This window comes from Manis pentadactyla, chromosome 8 (genome assembly GCF_030020395.1).
Source record: "Manis pentadactyla isolate mManPen7 chromosome 8, mManPen7.hap1, whole genome shotgun sequence".
In the NCBI taxonomy this organism is placed as follows: Eukaryota; Metazoa; Chordata; class Mammalia; order Pholidota; family Manidae; genus Manis; species Manis pentadactyla.
Window position 1 is genome coordinate 105,828,043 of NC_080026.1, and position 25,543 is coordinate 105,853,585.

At 39.0% G+C, this 25,543-nt stretch overlaps 1 protein-coding gene across 6 annotated transcripts in view; it reads left to right on the plus strand.

The window, feature by feature from the left end:
- The first annotated feature begins 693 nt into the window (after positions 1 to 693).
- The window catches only part of TBC1D12 (TBC1 domain family member 12), a 157,816-nt gene continuing 132,966 nt past the window's right edge, over positions 694 to 25,543 (plus strand). The window contains exon 1 of one of the 6 annotated variants that reach the window (XM_057506114.1): positions 694 to 3,888. In XM_057506114.1, coding sequence (XP_057362097.1) covers positions 2,954 to 3,888 — 935 coding nt within the window. In that variant the 5' untranslated portion in view covers positions 694 to 2,953. The remainder of the gene's footprint in view (positions 3,889 to 25,543) is intronic. The other 5 variants (XM_036886408.2, XM_036886407.2, XM_036886410.2 and 2 more) reach the window with 5 other exon arrangements.

The following is a 25,543-nucleotide window of genomic DNA, read 5'->3' on the forward strand; positions in this document are numbered from 1 at the left end:
ATTCAATAATGAGGATTGAATCATACATGTAAATATGACCAATTATATGACCAATTACATATTTTGAGAATATCTATGAAAGTGTAATTTTCTTAGCAGAATCCAAGTTCATCAATAGTTTTCCATATTCTAAGTTAATATTTTAAAGCAGAGATGGAGAATGTCCTTTCTCATCATTACAGTTTCATCTGATTTATAGGCATGTACTAGGATATATTATACACTTAGGGTTGTAGTAATGCAATATGGTATCAAAAGTTTTTAATGTCAAACTCTTAAGGACCATATGCTACACCTTGAAAGTAGATTGTATTCTTTGTAAAATAGGATGTGATTTACTTATCAGATAAGATAGAAACCTTTCTTGTTGAAAGTGGAAAATACAACCACTAACAAGAACCATTAACATAATTTACTATGGAAAATAAATTATTGCAGACAAAGTTACAAAAACTAAATATGTTTCTGTTTGTAAATCTGCACTGAAAACAGTAGGGCTGTATGGGCTATTATTGTTTATAAAACTTTTGAGGCTATTGACCATGGAAGAGGAAAGAGATGAACAAAATAAACTAGAGAAACTGGAGTTTAAAATAGTATAAGTTCATAGAGGGAGAAATAGAGTGATAGCTAGAAAGGAATAAGTTAACTAGTTTGGAAAGGTTTGACAGCAGGAATTACAAGGATAAACTCTCTAGGGAGAGAGGAAAAAGATTGAAAAGACAAAAAATTGAGATTAGACTCTTAGCTACCCTCATCTTTACCATTACATAACTATACTTATGTCTAGACATCTTCAATATTTTTTTATTGAGGTGAAATTCACATAAAGTCACTTAAAAATGTAAAATTCAGTAGCATTTAGTACATTCACAATATCATGTACCACCTGTATCTAATTCCAAAACATTTTAATTACCCACCTCAAAAAACCCATATCCAGTAGGGAGTCCATCCCTTCCACCCCCACCATCCCTAACCATGGACAATCAGCAGTCAGCTTTCTTTCTCTATGGATTTACCTATTCTGGATATAGTTCATATAAATGGTTTTTATACAATATGTGACATTTTGTGTCTGGCTTCTTTCACTTAACGTAGTGTTTTTTGATATTCATGCATTGTAGCATGTGTCAGTACTTCATTCATTTTTTATGGCTGAGTAATCGTCCATACATTTTGTTTATTCATTTCTCTGTTGATGGACATTTGTGTTGTCTCCATCTTTGGTTTTTATGAATAGCACTATGAATATTCATATGCTAGTTTTTGTTTGAACATTTCAATTCTTTTCAATTCAGTTCAAAAGGTTTTCAGTTCTTTCTGGTATATACCTAGGAGTGGATTACTGAGCCATATGGTAATTTTATGTTTAACTTGACAAAGAACTACCATTTTCCACATAGGTGCACCATTTTATATTTCTACCAGCAGCACATGAGGGTTCCACTTTCTACAACACTTGTTATTTTTCCACTTTTTAAATTATAGCCATCCTAGTAGATATGAGTGCTATATCATTGTAGTTTAGATTTGCATTTCTCTAGTTACTAATGATGCTGAATGTCATTTCATATGCTTATTAATAGCTATTAGCATATCTTTGAAGAAATGTCTGTTCATGCCCTTTCCCCATTTTTAAATTGTGCTGTCTTTTTTGTTGTTGAGTTGAATGAGTTCTTTATATATTCTGGATACTAGACCCTTATCCGGTATATGATTTGCAGATATTTTCTCTCTTCCAATATTTACTTTTCCTACTATGTTCTGAAAGTCATTTCTTCTTCTGAAAGATCTTGGCAGTAAATGTATTGCTATGTCCTTGCCACTTAGTGATTCCTTAGGACCTTCAAAATGGTCATTATAAAAGACACTTCATGTTTCTTAAACTGGGTGGTAGGTATATGGGGTGTCCCATTTTATTTACACATTTTATTATTATTCATATATAGATATGTTCACTTTTGTGTATATACATATATATAAGACAAAAAATTAAAGGCTTGACAATGCGGCTTCCCCACATTACTACTCCGTTCTAGTATTCCTGTCCTTTGCTGACATACCTCTAGAGTGAGTGGTCTGTATTTTATCCACAACTAGTGCTTCTTTTAGCCCTCGCAATACAATTTTGTCCATTCTGAAATAATGACACCTTTGAGTCTCTGCCCCACCTCCATCTTTATTTTCTTTTCAGGCGAAGTCACTCATGACTCACCTAGCTGCATTCTGCAGATGACTCTTCATTCTGCGTCTCCAAACCTAAGCCCTAAGTGCTGGAATTATTTCAATAGCCCCTCTCTTGGTCCACTTCCTCTCCGTTCCTTGAGAGAGAATGTAAATCTTTAAAAAGTGCAATGTGGTGAAATGTAGTGCTAGAAAAGAAAGATAACTGGTAGTGTTGTGGAAGATGAAATGGAGAAGAGAGGGTGTCGGCATCAGGCGATGATGCCCTCAATTGTGGCAAAGGCGATGGACAAGAATGTAAAAGCGTGAAGTCCACTGGTGACCAATTAGAGCTGAAAGGGCTTACATTTAACATCCGGTATTCTGCTCCGAATAAATTTAGTACGTCGAGTGAATTTTTGCGAAACGAGCCATACCCGTGCTTCTTTAAGAACTGTCATGCTCGCAGCGAGCCAACCAGCCTCCACCATCCAGATGGCGAATCCCAGATTGGCCGCCGGAGTGTTATGGAGCAGGTCTCTCTAGCTGCCATCTCTATGGTTCGCGGAATCTCCGGGTCCGGGCTTGACCGGACCGGCGTTTGCGCGTGCGCGAGCCTAGGCGCGTGCCCGCCCTCCCGCAAGTGCCCAAAACCCGGGGTGGGAGGGGCGGGTCTGGGAACGTTGCGGCGGCGGCCGCCGCGGCCCCAGCACCCAGGGCCGTTCCCGGGCCGAGCCTGCGCCGGGGAGTCCCGCCGCCCCCTCGGGCGGCGCTCACCCGGCCCCAGATGGTGGGTCCGGAGGATGCGGGAGCCTGCTCGGGAAGGAATCCCAAGTTACTCCCTATGCCGGTGCCCGAGCCCATAGGCCAGGACGGGAAGATGATCCGGGCCACGGGCGGCTTTGGCGGAGGCGTCGGCGCTGTGGATCCGCAGGAGGAGGAGGAGGAGGAGGAGGAGACGCCGCCTCAGCAGCTCCTTCGGCATTACCTCGCGGCGGCCGGAGGGCAGCTGGAGCCACGGTTGTACTTCTGTCCGCTCTCCGCCTGCCAGACTCGCGCCCCGCCGCCCTCAGACGCTTGCCCGCCGGACTCTGCTGCCTCCAAGCACCAAAGCGCGGAAGCGGCGGATGCCTGCGCGCCGCGGCACAGAGGCATGACCAACGGGGACTCGGACTTTCTGCCCGGCCAGGACTGTCGCGATTCGGAGGAAGCTCGCGGGCTGGCCCGAGCCGGCGGCCGGGATCCGCGCCACCGCCGCCTCTGCCTGGAGGGGCCTGGCGACGAGGGCGCAGACGGTGCGGGTAGCCCGTCCGACTGGGCCGCGGCACTCGAGGACCCGCTGCGGAGCTGCTGCTTGGTGGCGGCGGACCCCAAAAAGCCAGAAGGCGCGGACAGCGGCTCGGGGGGCAGTCCAGCCAGCGGTGGCAGCAGCAACGACGACTTGGAGCGGCGGGGAGCCGGCGCAGAGGGTCCCGAGGAGGGTGCGTCCCCCGCCGCCTCGGTCGGGAGGACTTGCGGGTCCGCGGGCGCGGAGCCTCTGCTCGGCTTCTCCGACGTTCACTTGAACTCTCGGAACACGTTCGAGGTGAGCCGCTGCCAGAGCGCCCGCGACCACCTGCCCCCGGCGGGGCCGCCGGTGCCCTTGCCCGCCGCGGAGCAGGGCCCCGCGGGGAACTCGGCCAGGGCTCGACGGAGCGGCGGCCTCGCCGATTTCTTCGCCAGGTACTGCGCAGGCTGCGCTGGGCTCGGGGCGGGTTCGAGGCCGAGGCTGGGAGCTGGCAGAGAGCGGCTTCGGGGGGGGCCCCAGCGCGGCTGCTCTCGCTTACGTCAGGACTTGGCTTTGATTTGTCACCGGGGGAAGAGGAACTGGGTCTGCATTGTGTTGTCTAGAGGAGAAAGTGTGAGCTCCGTGGGGAGCGAATCTTTCTGTTCCCCTGTCGGCTGGAGGCTATACCTGCTATGTATACCTGCTTTCTGTGTATTCAGGTCCTGCCCGCGTGTTAGTGTCTCATCTACAGTTTGCCTCTTCGGGAAAAGCAGACATCTGTCTACGTTCCCAAGTTACTTGGATTGTACTACAAGGATTACTAGCACAATACTGGGCGTGGAGGGGACAAGACGGTGTGTGTGTACGGGTGTGGTTGTGAAAGAGAAAAGGAAGTCATTTCGCTAGAGCTGTATGTGTGCTTGGAGTGTAAACCCATTTAAGTGGGAATTCTGACATTAGAAGTGGTTGTGTTTCCTGGTGTTTAACCATTTGTTTCTGTGGCCTTTATTAAAATGCAGTAAGTTTGGTGTTTAGAATTTGATACCAGCCTTTAAAACGAAATTGCTATGGCACTTTATCTAGAAAATCCGTCTTCTCTACTTCTGGTAGGTAGGCCTACACTTTTTTCAGTAACTTTTTAATTTTTATGGTATCGTATTTGTGATTTGACCTGCTATTCTCGAAATTAAATTATGGTGCTGGACAGTGCAGACTTCAGAATGGGGTATTGATAGGGATAAATTAGAAAATACTCATCTTATTGCACAGTAATGAAAAAGCAATTTCCCTTGAGTCAGATTTTGATGTGCTTTTTTTTTTTTAATCTCCCAGCAAATAAAGTGTTCCCCAGTTGTAAAACCTGACTTTATCAAAGTTCTCTCGCCTGTGTTTTTCTTTCCTTTTCAGGGAGCTTGACAAAAACCCGAAATGAAGTAAATAAATTAGGCAGTTCAAGTTTTAAAGGATTACAATTAGTGTGCATATTTGTAGACATAAGGGCACAATTTTCTGATCGTAATTAATATTTCTTAATCCTTTTTATACTTTATCACTTTTTAATTTTCCTGCTGGTATAAATTTACCAATTAAAGGGGAAATCCTAATTTTGTGATACTCATAGAATGAAATATATAGTAGTAAGATCAGTATTTGTGCCTGTAGTTGCAAAAATATACTTAAAACCTGAGTGGCAAAATTTTAAAAGTTCTCGAGGTGAGTTAATTTTAATATTGGTGACCTTGTGTGGCCTTGAGTATTTATTGGTCATGTTTTAATGTCAGGTATCAGGCAATTTTAGAACTGGAATGGGCTTTGGAGATCACTTATTCAACCAGTATACCCAGAGTAATGGCTCTGAGCCACCTATTGGGAATAGAGATGATTTGGACAATGGTCCCTGACTTAAATTAATATAGCTAGTTGACATTCATATAGTCACATTAATCATGTATATCAGATCATTGAAGTCAGGACACAGGTGCCCTGAAGTTAAATTTCTTAATTGAGAAAAGCCTCATTTTTCTTGATTGATATTTGAATGTCAAGATTCTAGGTGTCATTGCTTCCTTTATATATCATTCTTGGGAAAGGGCAGAGTTAGAGGCACAGTTAGTCAAAACCTTAAGTCGATTCTGAACACCATAAAGACAAACTATGTCTTTGAATCTACAATACCTAGTGCTGGTATGAAGAGCCCTCCAGTATGGTTACGTTGAATTAGCAACTGTCACAGACTCTCCCTCTTTCCTTTTATGTAGGTAGTGTAATTTTGAACAAATCTTCCATTCCCAGGCAGAAAAATCAGAAATCATACCCAACCCGACCCTGGCCCCCAGGCTCCAGGTGAGGGCTCCCTTAGGGGATACCTTATTCTAGGATGCATTCTTGTAGAGGCAACTCCTACCCCCACTTTATTTTTTGATGAGGAAGCTCACTGTCTAACGAAGATAGTTAGTTGACGCCAGAGCTGGGATTAGAAACCAAGATTCCTGATTTTCAGTACAGGTTTATGTTTCGATCACAACTTCTGTTCACCTGTGGCTCCTTTCTCTTCCACCTAATTATGCTCCATTTTCCCCTTCTCCTTTCCACTTCCTTCTCTTTGCCTTAACTGAGCAAAAATCTAACAAATACTTTTAAAGACTCATGGGTTTTTTTTTAAAACATAAATAGAGGAGAACATTTTACAGCAATAAATTTATTAATCTACAAAGTTATGTTCAATTACAATACATAATTGATGGTACCTCATTGAGTAGGATAGAAATCATGTAGACAGAGGTATTTGGCCAGGATGGGACTGTTCTCTTCATCTCCTTTCCCTCCCTTCCAGAGGAGGTGTGTTCTAGTTAAGTCCCTGATGGAGGCTTGCCTCAGCTTCTCGTGGGCATCTCTGTGTTTATGGTGACTTGACTATGAATCTCTAGAAGTAGCATTCCCTCAGATTCTTGGCCCTTCTAAATGCCGGGTGGGTACCACTATCACCAACTTAGCAGTGAGGAGGAGATGAAAACTGAAAAGAAAAACAAAACCAAAAAAAAGTCTTGTTTTTCCAAGTCAGTCTTTGTTTCTCAAGGATCTGTTTATTAGTCTGTTTTAAAAATAAAGTAGCTTTAAACCATTTTTATGGGTCCTGAAGGCAAATTCATGTCTTCATACTAGAATGGTTTATTTTTAGGTAGATATACTCCTTATAGATGTATTTTTCTTTAGCCATTTAATACTTTTGAGGCTTGTTCAGATTGCACTGGTATAGTTACTATTGGAAGCACACAGGTTTCTGTGTCCCCTGTTAATGTTGATAATTTTTATAAAGTGTTCATTATGATTGAAAAAAATTAATGTCTTTTAAAGGGTATAGCTAAGGTAGGTAAAAAAGTATTGACGATTTGTTTTTCCTTCTATCAGAAAAGGAGACTATAGATTCTGGAACATAAGGATCCATGTAGCTTTCTCTAATTATTGACTTTTGAAACTTGATAAATACTGTGGTAAAAAATTATTTTCACAAAGCTCTTTCTAATACAGTTAAGCTAAAAGGCTTTAGTGATATCTTTTCACATCTGTTCTCCTGAGTATGAAAATTGTTAAGTGTATTAAGAATTTTAAATTCTATAGGTACAGTTTTTCTTAACTTAAGGTTCTCAGAAACAACAAAGTCAACCACATGCTTTTTCCACCAAGGATTTACACCAGTTAACAAAATTGTAATTCACCTGACTGAGTCATCATAGACTTCCATCAAATAGGGCTCCCTTTCTTGTTCCACAGTGTGTATTTTTCCCAGCCAACTAAAATAAAATCTACAGTTTCAAAAACAGTTTCTCAAAAAATCCCTTCTTCAACATTTCAATAAAGAAAAGGCAAAATGTCAAACTTGTGATAAATTTTAAGATTTTATACTCTCCAAGTCAAGTATTTCCTTAATATAGTGTGGTATAATTATTTATAAGGAGAATGAAGAAATATCTTGATAGAAATATTACATTTTTGTTATTACTACAGGAGATTATAAAAATAAATGCAAAAATTGTTTCTATGTCTAATGAAACTCCTTTGGACATTATTTGCATATTAATAAAATGTTGAAAAGTATGTGTGATTACTTGCTCTAGAATAAAAGTAAGAGTGTATTAGGATTTTAAAGTGTTGTGAAGCTACCCATTATACTATTAGATTGGGAGCTAATGGCACAAAGCCTTTTGAATTTTTCCCTTGTCTGGCCCTTTTTCTCCCCCTCAGATCCAGTATTTTCTTAAACCACAAAACAAAATAACACACTGGAAATCCAGCATTGGTTCAAGGACTTCACCTTAGAAATTTGTGGTTTTAAGGTAGACAGTTAGAAATGTGATAATCTGAGTGTAAATCAGGTAGAACGTATTATTTTGTAAGTGCTAAAGCAGCATGAACATTTTAACATTATATCCGAAAAACAGAGTAGTTTTAGAGTTACTTGTTTGGTGGAAATTTCCTGAACTGTTAAAAATGGACATAGAGATTTACGTTTTATTTTTTTGAATACTTTTTATTTTAGAATAGTTTTAGGTTTATAGAGAAGTTGCAAAGAAAGTAGAGAGTTCTGATATACCCCTCATGCAGTCCCCCTATTGTCAGTATCACATTACTGTGGTATATTTGTCACAACTGATAAATCGGCACTTGTACATTACTATTGATTAAACTTCACACTTTATTTGGCATAGAAATACTGATTAAAAGATTTTTATTTGGGGAGGAGTTATGTCATACTGTAAAATCAACATTCTTTAAACTAAAAGGAACTTCAGGGATCACTGTATTCACTGTTTCATACCTTACAGAAAATTAACAGTGCTGTTCTCAGAGATCTTCTATTTGGTAGACATAAAAGGTAGTAATAATGGTAAGGTAATAATAATGTTATTAATTTAACATTGGAAATGAGTTAGACAATGGCAATGAGTTGTCCTTCAGGTAGTCCTAGAGAGATGATTTGCAAGGACTTTCAGCTTAGACTGTTTGGAGCAGTATTACGTAATTTAACAACCAGTACTATTTGCCTCTAAAAAATAAGTGAAAGTATATTTTAATTCTGTATAATTTCATATTTTTCCAAAATTATTTTCATGTGAGTTTCTTTTATAAGCTTTCTTTTTTGGTTCTTGCAATATTCCTAAGACCTAGAAGTGTAGGATTTATTTTTATTTCACAGTTATTTGCTCAGAGTCAGAAAATTAATAGAATCATCAGAACTAGACAAAAATCCAATTCCTAGGATTTGAAGCTAATGTGCTGATTTCTATGAGTTATAAGAAAATTACAAATAAAAACGTAGCTTTTGATATAGTGAGAAATACTGTTGTCTTGAGAGATGAGAAAATTGGCTTTGGGTAGCTGCTTCTTCCATTAAACAATTTTGTGAACCTGGGCAAATCACTAAATTTCTGACTTCAGTTTCCTTATCTGTGAAATTAGGAGATTTAGAGTTCCTTCCAGCTTCAGTATGCAGCGATACTATATTACACGATTGTCTTGCACACACTTGTAGATCTCAGATATTTGCTGACTAAATATTACAAATGTAAACTGAGTTAAACAGGCTGCTTAAAAACACAGGATGTTTTTTCATTAGTAAAATGAGGTTTACAAGAGATAGAAATATCCCCTTGAACTCTAAATTCTGTCCTGAACGTTTTTTTTCAGCAAAGGTCTAATACTGCCTCAGAGCAATCACCAGTGATCTTTGTTTAGTTACCTGTATATACAGACCAGAAGCTCTAATTTTTTTCTTCAGTAAATTCTAAATATTTTTTTCCTATAATTTCTTTGGAATAAGAGAGAGAATGGGATAATAATAATAATAATAAATAATAATAAGTGGAATTTGAGACTAACTTCCAGACCATGAGTTATTCCTCAAAGGTTGCCAATGTTCTACTTTGGCAAGTGTGTGTGTTTATACAGCCTAGTGCAGTAGTGTGTAGCCTGTTGTACTTCAAAACCACCTAGTAGCACATTTTAAAAAATTAGATTCTCCAGAATCCAGAAGCCCTACTAGTTGGATTCAGGGCACTTGCGTTTGGCAAGTGTCTTCTTCACACTATAGGGTAGTGTAGTAGTTAAAAATGCTGTTTCTGGAGTTAGGCTGCCTGGACTTGCATTGGCCTACTAGATGCATAATTCTGGGCAAGTTACTTGACCACTCTGGACTTTAGGCAACTCATCCATAAAATGGGGATAATAGTGAAATCCACCTGTGGCATGGGGATTACATGAGATAATATTTTAAGTGCCTGTTTTATGTGGTATAGGATTCAAATATTACTCAAACTGCAGCAAGACCACCACAATCACTTCCTCAGCCACATCACTGAAATCTGCCTGTTTAAAGAAGAGACTGGAATAAATTTTTTGTGTACTACATGAAAAGCATTACACAATTTGTGTAGTAGATTTTTTAATTTAATTTGTGTTTGGAATTGGATGGGTATTAAATGGACTCTGATGGTAATATGGTAATATGTAACCTCCAGAAGTATTCAGGCTTTGATGAAAAAAAATTGGAGAAGGAACTAAAAGGAGGGACTGTTGAGAAAGATTGCATTATTTGTATCTTCTATTGTTTTAAGGAACTTTTATAGACAGGCAAAGCCAATTTTTTAGTTTAAGTTCATGAAACATTTAATTTGGCTCACTCATACAGATTTCATACTTAGTATGTTGTGGTCAGAAAGCTTTGGGGAAGAGTGGAAACATTTGGAAGTTTTGAGGTGATACATCTGTTATCCATTTCTAAATGTATTCAGAAAGGGAAAGCCATTTCTTTTTGAGGCTGCTTATTTCTTACTAGGAGCTCTGCTGCCTACACTGAGTTGTCCCCAGATAATTCTGGTTGATAGTTAGTTGCTTGGACCAACTACAGTAATTCTTAAACTTTAGTGTTTAAAATTACCTGAAGGGAGAGGGTTGTTAATGCAAATTAATTGAGGACCCCCTTTGATTCAGTAGTTCTTGGGTAGGGGTCAGCAGGAATCCAAATATTTAACAAGGACCCCCTACTGATTCTGATGCAGGTGGTTCCCAGACTACACTGAAATAATTGCTAATAGGCAGGTCTCCTCAGGTAATAACTTAAAGAAGGTACAACATGTACTTATAGCTCACATTGCTTTATTAATTTAAAATTGGTTCATATTTGGATACTATGTAATTGATGAGTATAGAGATATAATAAGAATAAATATAAATATAGAAGTATTTTGCTGAATTCATTATCTCTGCCTTATTAAATCTTAGCTTCCTTTTTATTATTGGGGCGGGTCTTTTAACTTTCATTTTGTGCTGTTTAGAAAGCCATCCTTGCCTGTTCTTTGAAAAGCTTTTATTTGAAAAAACTCGGGTCTTTTCAGTGTGGGGTCATAACTTTATTTCTCCTTATTTTTGGCCTTTCAAAATGGTGTTTATTTTTTTTCCTTGTGCTGCTAGTTGTAATTCTTTTCCATTCCTTTAAGAAAAAAATCCTGCACATTGCACATGACTTATTCCCCTCCAGAATTTGATGTTTCAGCCTTTTTTGCATTTTCCTATTTCTGTGGCCAAAAGCAGAGAGGAAAACCCATGTGACTGTCTGGTTTTCAGCAGGCTCTTTCCTGCGATTAAGAGAAGTTTACCTTAGGAAACCAAGCTAAAAGTTATATTCCTATTTAGAGCTAAGTTTGAGAGTGAACTTGGTTATGTAATTTACCTTTGAATTTGGCTTTTCTATTTCTTTTTTTAATTTGAATTTTACTTTAGGAAACATCTTGGTTAAAAAAATTTCCATCTGTTTGTCTCTAACCCCATGCAGATAAAAACATTTTAAGTTTGGAACTAAACATGATAGTTTTGAAATCAAATTATGTGCTATTTTCTCGTATTTTCCCAAATATTGTAATGTACAACTACCCATCATACACTAGGCATTATTCAGAATTTCCAAATTTGGTTTTCATCTTGTTTTTAGTCATCTTCTAGTCAAGTAGGGGACATACTTTTTTCTTGTAGTCCAAGGAGAAAGTTATTCAGACCACAACAGTTTAATTTGTGGTGGTGTTGTTAGAAAAACATAAAATGTTCCTATTATCTGCTTTGAAGAGCAGGACAGGGAGTATAAAATACAACTAAAGATAAATACTTTGTTTCCATACTATTCCAGTTAAGGCAGTAAGAAAGAAGATAAAGAAAACAGAGGATGTGGAGTTAATGGTTAACGAGAGATAGGAGGGGCTGTTAGAGAATGAGTCTGAAGAGGTTTGTACAGAGAAAAATTGCTGAGAAGTATAAATATTAATTGGAGGTTAGCTCTGTACTTTGGCCTGTGGGCCTCAGAGTATTACTACAGATTATCTTCATGTTTATTTTTCTACTCTGCTTACCTCAATGCCTTTGTGGAGATTTCTGTTAACTTCTTTCCTTAAAGATTTGCCTTTATGCCTCCCCTTTTAACTTCCCTGATGTCCCCAACCCGTCATGGCCTCTTGACAGGCCCTGTCTTGCAACTGAAATGTTTTTTAATGACAGTTTGTATATGTAAGGTTTATTTTAGGCTTGAAAGGTTGTTAGAATGATAGATTCAGGTATTGAAAAGCAGTTTTATACAACATATTATTACTTGAGTACAGTGCTAAAAGGGAAATTTCTCCTACAGCACCATGGCAAATCTAGCAAAAAGAATTGAAAATTTCCCTCACCCATGGGGAGCAAATGAATAGCTCATTAATAGGAAGATACATTGTGTAGAAATTTAAGTTCCCAAAGTAAGTTAATTAAAGTTTTACCCATCACCCCACCTCTGTTGGATTGACTTTTTAACTTCACTGATACTACTTAGAATTAAAGAGATTGGTAATGCTTGGGGTGTTTAGAAAACAAAGGATTTGTTGTGATCCAGAATTGGGTGTTGAGCACTAAAATTTGTTACCCAGATGACTAAAACTTTTGATAATTACTTTATAGGTAACCAGCACAATAATTGAACACATAACCAGACAATGATACTCATCTTTTTGATACACTCCCAGAAGCACATTATCACTGTCATGAAGACTTAGGACAGTGATTAACTTTCAAAATTGGGCATACAAATAAAATAACAGAATTATACCACATGAAGGAAGAATTTCAAGAGGTAGTCACTATAAAGTTTTCTTGAGTAAAATAATTGTCTACATATTTTAATAAGATCGTTTTGCTCTTCTCATGAAACCACCAAAATGTAATCTTTTGATTTACTTGTCAATTTAATGGGGACATAACATTATGTAGGAAAAAAAAGACAATTACCTTAATTAGGAGAGGGATTTCAACTAGGCTACTGTAAGATAGATTCTGTCATGCATACTATCAATTTAGGAAGTACTTCCATATCAGACACGAGCAAAATCTCAACAAAACAAAGTAACAACCATAAAAGTAACAACAGTTTACCTCTGTATTCTTAGAGTTTAGACACCTGATAGATGTTGTTTGGCTTCTGCTTGAATTCTTTCACAAACTAGAAGCTCAGTTTCCTCAAAGAAGCTTATTGAGGGTATAAATTGTTAGAAGGTTCTTTATGTGGAAGCGCAGTGTATCTTTGTAATGTTTCTGGTTCTAATTTGCCTTTTAGAGCCACAAAGAACCATCAATTCTTTTACATAATCATCCTTCACAAGTGTAAAGATTGCTACTGAACCTTTCTTTGTTTGCGGACCCTTACAGCGAAGCATATACAGTTCTTATGAGTTATTTTGCAGTTTCTTACCATTCATTCAGCAAATGCTGTTGAGCCCTAATATGTATATGAGGCACTAAGGAAATTAGATAAACAGACTATTTTGGGGAAGAGACCTATAACTCAGCACTTACAGTATTACCTGATTACTATTACAAAAGAATATGTACAAGGATGACTCAGTAGCACGGAAGGAGTGATGAAGGCAGTTTGGTAGGAAGTTAGGGACCTCTGCACAGTAGGGGAACATGAATGTCTGGTCTTTCGCTAATGAAGAGGATTGAAATGAGGCTGAGGAGACTGCAGGTACACAACAGCATATGCAGAATTTATACATGAAATAGCACAGCACTTTTAGGACTGCAGATATTCATTATATGACTGTCCTTAGGGCAGGTGAGGCAGATTGGCAAAAACTGAAGCAAAAAGGTTGGGAATAAATTATGAGGGAGTGTGTATGACAGAGCTAAGTAATTTGAACTGATGTCATGAAGGTGGTAACTCATAGGACTTTTGAATGGTTTTTAAAACAAGGGCACATCTTAGAATTGCGTTTTAGAAAAGTGACTCTTGTAGCAGTTTGGCAGATGATTTGGGACTTGTGAAACTGGAGCTTGGATATACTTGGATAGTTTATGGGTGCTTGTCAGTCTCCTTATTAAAATGAGATATCCAGATAATTGATGTAAATAATATTAAATGCCTGTTGGAAGGGATAGCTAACAAATTGAGTTACATGTGCTTTTACTACTAGCCTTTTTTGTGAGGCTTTAATGAATATGAACTTTTAATCTGATTTTCTTTTGAGGAAAGTGGGAAGTATGAAATGGAGAGTCATGTGAAAAATTACATCTACCATGTTTGTAAGGATTTAATGAGGAGGAAGAGAGCCAGAACAACTGTTAGGCTAGTTGTTTTGCTGTTGTGAATCAGAAAGGAAACAACTTGAGGGAAAACCCTGAGAATGTAAGGTTGTTGTTGTAACATCAAGTCTGTTTATCCAATGCCTAAGTTCTATACATGGCTTCATAAAAGTGGATGGTAACAGTATACTCACCAACCATTTTTGAGGACTGAATGAAGTAAAAACAAAGTATTAAGACTTTCATAATTCTTTGTATGTGTCTGTGTCTCTTCTAGTAAGATGCAAATACCCTGGAGATAGGAAAACATGTCTTTTTTCCTTTTTGTCTCTGCTTAAAGATATAGAGCCTTGTATATAATGGGAACACAAAGATTTATTGGATTGAAAAAATTTTTAATGTATCAGAATTTAACATAGGCAAATGATAGAAACCTTTGAAATGGTCACTCTGGGAAGCTTTCCACTTGTTACTTTAATGGTATAAATTTTCAAACTATGTTTGGTACTTGGTTTTAGATGATTCTGTGGGAGAGAAATCAGTTGGGCCAATGTAAAATAGAATTGAAGATGATTCTGTAACGTCTTTCTATGTTGATAGATACTAACCACACTAGAGGGGGTGAGGATTTAATAATATGGGTAACTGTTCAACCACTGTGTTGTACAATTTAAGACCAATATCAACAATACTTCAGTTAAAAAACTCATGCTTTTCATCATGTGTCAATTAAAACATACACGTGTTTGCCAAAAAAAAAGAGATAGGATTGAAGAATTGAACTTTGGAGGGGAGTCATAGCTGAGATACGTTAGGAAGCCAACTAAGCAACTACAGTTGTATATTAATATTAATAAGTGCTCTTAATATCCTAGATAAAAAAGATTGCTCCCCAGGCAAATACTTAGACATTGTATGTAAATAGTTGAGGTGGTACAAACAAGCATAAATGATTTCACCTCTGGTGCTCTTTTGAAGGATTAATTAAAGTTAAAGACTTGGGGTCTGCCACCGTATCAATTTAATTTTTGGTGAAGCCTAAACTCTTTTGTTACCATGTGTTTGCAAAACAGTCCATATTTAAAGGACTAACTTTTATATAGATTATGGTCCCATCCTATAATATACTTCTATAACTCAACAATGTTAGTAGTGTAAAAGAAGTGTTGAACTTTGCATTACAAATACTGTCTTCATGTTGTTGCAGATTTTGAAGTGTCTTTTTAAACTTTTCTCACTTGTGAAGTAAATGTTTTCTTTATAGCTTTTCTAATTAGCAAAACAAATTACTCAATTTAGGAAGACCTAGATCTGTCCAACTTTTTCTTGCACTTGTATTTTGATCTTTTATTGATAGCAAACACATACATCTTTTATCATTTTTTAGTCTTATGAATCCACACTAAATGACATTTGTTTATCATCACCAAACCTTTCAATAATTCTAAATATTAAAACCTGCACTCTAGATTTGATAAAACTTAAAAACAGTTCATGTAGGATAAACAGCTTTGAGTCTGAAGTCATTTTTGTATTTTGTTTCAAAAGTTCCACCCAGCAGAATTTAGTTTTCTACTTAACATTTAATATCAGAACCAGAAAAAGAAAGTGAATTTCCTTGAAACAGTTCTTATTTTACAAAAATGTGTGGTTTAGACATGACTTTTCTTAGGCATACTTTTGCTGAAAGATACAAGTTTATGCTGTTAATTAAACTTGTAACCATGTTTAAAAAACTGATAATCGGAAATTCAGTTTTAGAAATATTTAAAAAAATATTTACTATGGTAAAATACATATAACATAGAACTTACCATTCGTGACATTTCATTGATCCACAGTGTTGTATAGTTACTACCACTCTTTAGTTCTAAAACATTTCACCATTCCAAAAGGAAACGCCATACCCGTTACCTGTCACTCCTTTCCCTCTCTGCCCAAGCTCCTGGCAACCACTAATATATGTTTTGTCTATGTATTTGCTTATTCTGGATATTTCATATAAATGAAGTCATATGGTATGTGGCCTTTTCTGTCTTTCTCCCTTCATTTAGCATAATGTTTTCAAGGTTTTCTAAGTTATAACACATACCTGTTCTTCATTACTTTTGGCTGAATGGTATTTCATTATATGGATATATAAAACCACATTTTGTTTTTCCACTTATCTGTTGATGGACATTTGGGTTGTTTCATCTTTTGGTTGTTATGATTAGTGCTGTTGTGAACATTCAGTACAGATTTTTGTTTGAACACCTTTTCAGTTCTTTTGTTATTATGCCTGTGAATGGAATTGTTGGGTCATGTGATAATATTTAACTTATTGAGGAATACCCAACTGTTTTCCATAGCAGCTGTACCATTTTACATTCCCTCCAGCAATGTAAAAGGATTCTGGTTTCTCCACATCCTCTCCAACGCTTCTCATTTTCCTTTTTTTTTTTTTTTTTTTTAAATTAGAGCCATCCTAGTGGGTGTGGAGTAGTATTTCATTGTGGTTTTGACTTGAATTTTCCTAATGACTAATGATGTTGAGCATCTTTTAATACGCTTGTTGGCCAGTTGTATATCTTCTTCAGAGAAATGGTTGTTCAAGTCCTTTGCCCGTTTTAGTTGAGCTTTTTGTGTTTTCATTGTTGAGTTATGTGAACTCTATATATGTGCAGAATACTAGACCCTTATCAGATATATGATTTGGAAATATTTTCTCCTATTCTGTGGCTTGTCTTTATACTTTTTCAATAGTATCATTTGATGTGTAAAAGTAGAAACCTTTTTAAATTTGGTGTATACTGTTCTAAGTATATGTAACCAACTTAATTTGTACTTTAATAGAGAAAATCAAAGGTGTATGTAGCTATCTAAAGCATGGAGGCAGAAATGTACAGAATCTGTGAAAAAAGAGTATAGGGTTTGGCTGATATATTAGGGTTCATGTAGTTTTAAGGAACAGAAGCCCACTTAAACTACCTTGATTGAAGGAGGTTTATTGTAGGTATGTAATAGACTTCTTGTGGGCATTTTGAAGATAGAAAATAGGATACCTGGGCTACAGAGTAGCTGGAACTATGGTTTCTCTGCTTTTCAAGAGGAGCTTGGTTTTTTTCATGTATTCTCTGCCTGCTAGTTGTTTAGTGCTTGCTTTCCACTTGCAAAAAAAGCCCTATATAATTGTCCCAACTCTACATGATTTACCAGTTCAAGCATCTTAGATCCTTTGATGGTCTCAGTCTCTTAAGTCTCCTATTTAAAAACCCCAGGAATCTGATATTTTAGCCTACAGGTGAATTTGTCTCTGTTTTATCAGCAGTCTAATCTAATCAGCACTGACTGAGAAGCAAGATCATAAGACACAAAATGGCCACTTTGGGCTATTACTTCAGTAGAGGTTGGGGCAAAGGCACTGTCAAAGAAGTAGGAGTGAGTTGCAGGTATTTTTCTTAGTTGTAGAAAGAGTAGTAGGAAATAATGTCAGAAAGATAATTTGGATCCGAATTATGAAAAGCCTTTAATACTAGGATAAAGAATTAAGACTTTTCCATAGATATTAGGGAGTGTTGAGGGTTTAAGGGCAAGGAATGAAGCTCTGTTCTTTCCTGATTGTACTTTGTAGTTTTTTCTAACCAAAGAGTTACATGTGATTCTTCTCTCTAATTTCTGTTTGGCCGAATCCTCCTTTGTTCATTCAGCAAGCATATTTGAACTCCAAGTATATTCCAGGAAAAGAAGGAGCTAGAGTAAGGGCCTTCTGATAAAGCCAGTGATGATCACGTTGCAAACATAAATTGAAATGGTATGATGTGATTCTAGCAGGGAGCATGAGATGGGGGAAGCAAGATTTGCTCCTCTGGCTTTTAAGTCCATCTTCAGGGTCATTTCAGTGCTTTACACAGGCTAGGGGAGAGGGTGATTACAAAGAGGTAACATGATGGAGTTGTTTGGAGCGAAGGAACTGTTCTATACCTCAGTTGTGATGGTAGTTACACACCAATACATGGAGTAAAATATGTAGAATTGTACAACCCCCCGCAAAAAATACCAGCCAATTTTTATTCTGTTAGTTTTAAAAAAACCAAATATTTACTGTTTTAAATACCTTTATATGCAGGGCATTGTGAACATTACACAAATCCTGTTCTCAGTGCATTTATAGTTTAAAAGCATTCAGATCAATATATAAGGTAGAAAGTGAAAAAAGTATCTGAAGAGAAGGATTCATCAAAGAAATGGCTTATGGAGGGGAAAGGTTCATAGAAATAATGGCTCACCAGACTGTATCTACTCCTCCATAAGACTGATGCTTACAGACTGTATGCTTGTGTGTCCCCAGTACTGCTCCCTACCCCAGATTCATATGTTGAAACCTAATCCCCAGTGTGATAGTATTTGGAGGTGGAGTTTTGGGAAGGTGTTTGGGTCATGAGGGTGCAGCCCTTATAAATGGGATTAATGTCCTTATAAAAGAGGTTCCAGAGAACTCTCTCACCTCTTCCCCACTTCTGCCATGTGAGGGCACAGCAAAAGACAGAGGTCTTTGAACAGGAAGAAGGCTCTCACCAGACCCTGAACCTGCCAGTGCTTTGATTGAACTTTCCAGCCTCCAGAAATGTGGGAAATAAGTTTCTGTTTTTTATAAGCCACCAGGTCTATGGTATTTTGCTATAGCAGCCTGAATGGACTAAGAGAGCTAAGGACAGAAGTGATTTTTTTTTCTCTATAGCCCCCCAAATTAGCCAACTTTCATTCATGTATGCCAGCACATCCCTAGGAATACAGTAATCACAGAGCTCACAGTCTAATGCAGTGGTAACATCATAGAGCTCATAATCTGGTACAGAAGATAACAGTGAACTGTTCAAAATTGTTTTGACTATTCTACTTCCTTTACCTTTCCATATCTGTTTGGAAATAGCTTGTATCTGTACATAATCCTTATTAATTAACTTAGGGAGAATTGACATCTCTGTGTTGAATCATCGATTCCTTGAATACATTGTCTTTCCATTTATTTTGGTCTTCTTTTATTTCATTCATCAGTGTTTTATAGTTTTCAGCATATCCATCCTGTTCATGTTTCATTAGGTTTATATCTAAATATTTACTATTTTTGGGACTATTGTAAGTGATGTATTTAAATTTTTTTCAATTTCTAATTATTCATTAGAAGTATATAGAATATGATTGATTTTTGTTTGTCTTATATTCTGTAACCCTGCTTACTGTATTTATTAGTTGTAGGAGATTTTTTGTGGATTCCATGGGATTCTTTATATATACAGTACTCTGTACAAATAGGGAAATTTTAATTTTTTCCTTCCCAATCTTTATTGGCTTATTGCACTGGTGAGGAATTTTGGTATGGTTTTGACTGGGAATGAGAACAGACATCCTTATTAACTTGTTCTAATCTCCAAAACATTTGATCTTTCATAGTTAAGTATCATGTTAGTTGTATGGGTTTTTTTGTAGCTGCCCTTAACTAGGCTTAGGAACTTTCATTTTATTGATCATTTTTTATGTGTTTGTTAATCAAGAATGGACTTAGGATATTGTCAAATGTGGCATCAGTTGATAAGATCATGTGATTTTTCTTCTTTACACTAGTCATATGGCATATTACACTGGTTGATTTTCAAGTAATGAATGGGTCTTGCATTTTGGGAATAAATCCCACTTGGTCTTACAGTTTTTATATTTACATTTTGTCACTTCTGATTTTTTTTTCCACTAAAACAAAACAGATTTATTGAGATGTAATTCACATACCATACCAGTTCACATCCATTTAAAGTGTATGATTTAATGGTTTTTTTGTATATTCACAGTGTTGTGCAATTGTGCAGCATTTTTATCACCTGAAAAAGAAGGCTTATACCCATTAGTAGTAATATTAAGATAGTTCTGGGCGGGGGCAAAAGATAGCAGAGTAGGAAGGCAATGTGGAAACCTCCTCCCACACACACACACCAAGGAAACAACTACAGTAAATACAACTAAGCCTAAAAACTACCTGAGGCCTGCAGAACAGACCACATATACCTGGTGAAGAAGAGAAAACCACACACAGAAAGGTAAAGTGGCAGAGCTGTGATATAGTGGGACCCAAGCTCTTCCCCCATCCCACCCCACAGGCTGGAGGAAGAGGATGGAGCAGGGAAGGGATAGGCACTTGGGAGCTCTGCTCACCTGGCCCTGGAGAACTGCTCTGGTGATTAGTAGGCCTGGACACCAGGACAGTTGGAACACTCTGGAAGGCTGACTCCAGCCGCTTATGATGGAGGACAGGTATGCTTCACTGGTCTGAGATCCAGAACAAAGGCAGATGTTTGAAAGATTTGGCAGTAGCGGGAGGAGTGCCACAGGGACAAGGGTTGGACAGAGCTCTCTCCATAGGAGAAGGGGCACTTGCATGATACCTCCTCAGCCCTCCCACAACCCAGAAGGTCAGGCACTCTTGGGAGCCCCAAACGGTCCATTCCCCTCACTGGTGGCTCAGCCCTGAGGCACTTCCCTGTGCATTGTAAGTTCACCAGCCCACTTTGACCAGCAATGTCAGAATTTATTGTCTGGCAGGCAGAGGTAGGCTTTCCCAGATTTCTTGGCCCTGTCTCAGCCCAATTAGAGAGGCGCCTGCAGGAGGAGCCAACTCTGAGGGCTTCTTCCTCCCCGCAGGTGCCTAAGCCTGGTGCTTCATGCCTTGCTGCCACCAGGGGGTACCTACGCTATTTGCTGCTGAGCATCCATGCACCCTGTCACCCCAAGACTCACATGCCTGCCCCAGAACCACAGGACTGCCTTACCCACCCTGTTAACCCAGCAGCCTGGCCATTGCTGCAGAGCAGGCAGAGGGCACTCCACTCACAACAATCCCAGCAGAAGCTACTGCTCAGATCACAAAGGGCCCGCTGAGATAAACTGCCCGCCTTAGCAGACTGAGGTAGACCACAGCTGGCAGACAGACAGAAAGGCAGGTCTGCCCATTGCCCACCAACAGCAACTGGGGCACCACTGGAAAGGAGAGGCTGGCCCTGGAGAGTAATGAATCAAGCTTCTGGACACCACAGGATGCCTTCTTCATAAATCCAATGCTCTTTATACCGGGAAGCATAGCAGATCCAGATACAAAGGAAGAAACTGAAATTCTGACAAAATGAGGAGCAGAGGAGTATGTTCCAAATAAACTCCTATAGGGTAAGACACCAGAAAGAGGGCTAAATGAAACAGAGATCACCAATGTTTTTAATAAAGATTTCAAAGTAATAGTCATGAGTATGTTCACTGATCTGCAGAAAAGTATTGAAGATCTCAGGGAGGACTTCGACAAAGAGATAGAAGAGCTGAAAAAGAGCCATTCAAAAAAAAAAGAGCGAGGGGTGGGGCGGAAGATGGCGGCGTGAGTAGAGCAGCGTAAATCTCCTCCCAAAACAACATATATCTATGAAAATATAACAAAGACAACCCTTCCTAGAATAAAGACCAGAGGACACAGGACAATATCCAGACCACATCCGCACCTGAGAGAACCCAGCGCCTCGCGAAGGGGGTAAGATACAAGCCCCGGCCCCGCGGGAGCCGAGCGCCCCTCCCCCAGCTCCCGGCGGGAGAAGAGCAGGCAGAGCGGGAGGGAGACGGAGCCCAGGGCTGCCGAACACCCAGCCCCAGCCATCCGGGCCAGAGTGCAGGGCCCTCGATACTGGGAAAACAGGGCAGCAAGAACAGTGAGCGGGCACTGGAGGCCGGGCGCCGGAGGACATAAGAAAAGCGCGCGACCATTTTTTTTTTTTTGCTTTTTTGCTGCTTTGTTTTGGCGAGCGCTTTTTGGAAGTCTTAAAGGGACAGGGACCCCAACATTAGGGAAACAGGGCAGAAAGACCGGTGAGCAGAGGCCTGAGGCTGGCACCGGAGAATAAAGAAAAACGAACGACCACCTTTTTTTTTAATTAAAAATTTTTTTTTTTTTTTAATTAAAAAAATTTTTTTTCTTGTTTTTTTTTGTGGTCGTTGTTTTGTTTTGGCGGGTGCTTTTTGGAAGTCTTAAAGGGGCAGGGCGGGCCACTTAATCCAGAGGTAGGGAATCCGGGACCTCTGGGCACCCTAACCCCTGGGCTGCAGGGAGCAGGGAGGCCCCTTACGGAGATAAATAGCCTCCCAGCAGCTCCTGCTCCAATGCGACTCCACCATTTTGGAGTAGCTGCCCGAGCCAGGCCACGCCCACAGCAACAGCGGAGATTAACTCCACAGCAGCCGGGCAGGAAGCAGAAACCCTGTCTGCGCGCAGCTGCGCAGCACAAGCCACTAGAGGTCGCTGTTCTCCCAGGAGAGGAGGGCCACAAACCAACAAGAAGGGAAGTCCTTCCAGCCGTCACTCGTCCCAGTTCTGCAGACTATTCCTATCACCATGAAAAGGCAAAGCTACAGGCAGACAAAGATCACAGAGACAACACCAGAGAAGGAGACAGACCTAACCAGTCTTCCTGACAAAGAATTCAAAATAAGAATCATAAACATGCTGACAGAGATCCAGAGAAATACGCAAGAAAAATGGGATGAAGTCCGGAAAGAGATCACAGATGCCAGAAAGGAGATCGCAGAAATGAAACAAACTCTGGAAGGGTTTATAAGCAGAATGGATAGAATGCAAGAGGCCATTGATGGAATTGAAATCAGAGAACAGGAACGCATGGAAGCTGACATAGAGAGAGACAAAAGGATCTCCAGGAATGAAACAATATTAAGAGAACTGTGTGACCAAACTAAAAGGAGCAATATCCGTATTATAGGGGTCCCAGAAGAAGAAGAGAGAGGCAAAGAGATGGAAAGTATCTTAGAAGAAATAATTGCTGAAAACTTCCCCACACTGGGGGAGGAAGTAATCAAACAGACCACGGAAATACACAGAACCCCCAACAGAAAGGATCCAAGAAGGGCAACACCAAGACACATAATAATTAAAATGGCAAAGATCAAGGACAAGGAAAGAGTGTTAAAGGCAGCTAGAGAGAAAAAGGTCACCTATAAAGGGAAACCCATCAGGCTAACGTCAGATTTCTCAACAGAAACCCTACAGGCCAGAAGAGAATGGCATGATATATTTAATACAATGAAACAGAAGGGCCTTGAACCAAGGATACTGTATCCAGCACGACTATCATTCAAATATGACGGTGGGATTAAACAATTCCCAGACAAACAAAAGCTGAGGGAATTTGCTTTCCACAAACCACCTCTACAGAACATCTTACAGGGACTGCTCTAGATGGGAGCACTCCTAGAAAGAGCACAGCACAAAACACCCAACATATGAAGAATCGAGGAGGAGGAACAAGAAGGGAGAGAAGAAAAGAATCTCCAGACAGTGTATATAACAGCTCAATAAGCGAGCTAAGTTAGGCAGTAAGATACTAAAGAGGCTAACCTTGAACCTTTGGTAACCACGAATTTAAAGCCTGCAATGGCAATAAGTACATATCTTTCAATAGTCACCCTAAATGTTAATGGGTTGAATGCACCAATCAAAAGACACAGAGTAACAGAATGGATAAAAAAGCAAGACCCATCTATATGCTGCTTACAAGAAACTCACCTCAAACCCAAAGACATGTACAGACTAAAAGTCAAGGGATGGAAAAACATATTTCAAGCAAACAACAGTGAGAAGAAAGCAGGGGTTGCAGTACTAATATCAGACAAAATAGACTTCAAAACAAAGAAAGTAACAAGAGATAAAGAAGGACACTACATAATGATAAAGGGCTCAGTCAAACAAGAGGATATAACCATTCTAAATATATATGCACCCAACACAGGAGCACCAGCATATGTGAAACAAATACTAACAGAACTAAAGGGGGATATAGACTGCAATGCATTCATTCTAGGAGACTTCAACACACCACTCACCCCAAAGGATAGATCCACTGGGCAGAAAATAAGTAAGGACACGGAAGCACTGAACAACACAGTAGAGCAGATGGACCTAATAGACATCTATAGAACTCTACATCCAAAAGCAGCGGGATATACATTCTTCTCAAGTGCACATGGAACATTCTCCAGAATAGACCACATACTAGGCAACAAAAAGAGCCTCAGAAAATTCCAAAAGATTGAAATCCTACCAACCAACTTTTCAGACCACAAAGGCATAAAACTAGAAATAAACTGTACAAAGAAAGCAAAGAGGCTCACGAACACATGGAGGCTTAACAACACGCTCCTAAATAATCAATGGATCAATGACCAAATCAAAATGAAGATCCAGCAATATATGGAAACAAATGACAACAACAACACTAAGCCCCAACTTCTGTGGGACACAGCAAAAGCAGTCTTAAGAGGAAAGTATATAGCAATCCAAGCATATTTAAAAAAGGAAGAGCAATCCCAAATGAATGGTCTAATGTCACAATTATCGAAATTGGAAAAAGAAGAACAGATGAGGCCTCAGGTCAGCAGAAGGAGGGACATAATAAAGATCAGAGAAGAAATAAATAAAATTGAGAAGAATAAAACAATAGCAGAAATCAATGAAACCAAGAGCTGGTTCTTCGAGAAAATAAACAAAATAGATAAGCCTCTAGCCAGACTTATTAAGAAGAAAAGAGAGTCAACACAAATCAACAGTATCAGAAACGAGAAAGGAAAAATCACGACGGACCCCATGGAAATGCAAAGAATTATTGGAGAATACTATGAAAACCTATATGCTAACAAGCTGGGAAACCTAGGAGAAATGGACAACTTCCTAGAAAAATATAACCTTCCAAGATTGACCCAGGAAGAAACAGAAAATCTAAACAGACCAATTACCAGCAACGAAATTGAAGAGGTAATCAAAAAACTACCAAAGAACAAAACCCCCGGGCCAGATGGATTTACCTCGGAATTTTATCAGACATACAGGGAAGACATAATACCCATTCTCCTTAAAGTTTTCCAAAAAATAGAGGAGGAGGGGATACTCCCAAACTCATTCTATGAAGCTAACATCACCCTAATACCAAAACCAGGCAAAGACCCCACCAAAAAAGAAAACTACAGACCAATATCCCTGATGAACGTAGATGCAAAAATACTCAACAAAATATTAGCAAACCGAATTCAAAAATACATCAAAAGGATCATACACCATGACCAAGTGGGATTCATTCCAGGGATGCAAGGATGGTACAACATTCGAAAGTCCATCAACATCATCCACCACATCAACAAAAAGAAAGACAAAAACCACATGATCATCTCCATAGATGCTGAAAAAGCATTTGACAAAGTTCAACATCCATTCATGTTAAAAACTCTCAGCAAAATGGGAATAGAGGGCAAGTACCTCAACATAATAAAGGCCATCTATGATAAACCCACAGCCAACATTATATTGAACAGCGAGAAGCTGAAAGCATTTCCTCTGAGATCGGGAACTAGACAGGGATGCCCACTCTCTCCACTGTTATTTAACATAGTACTGGAGGTCCTAGCCACGGCAATCAGACAAAATAAAGAAATACAAGGAATCCA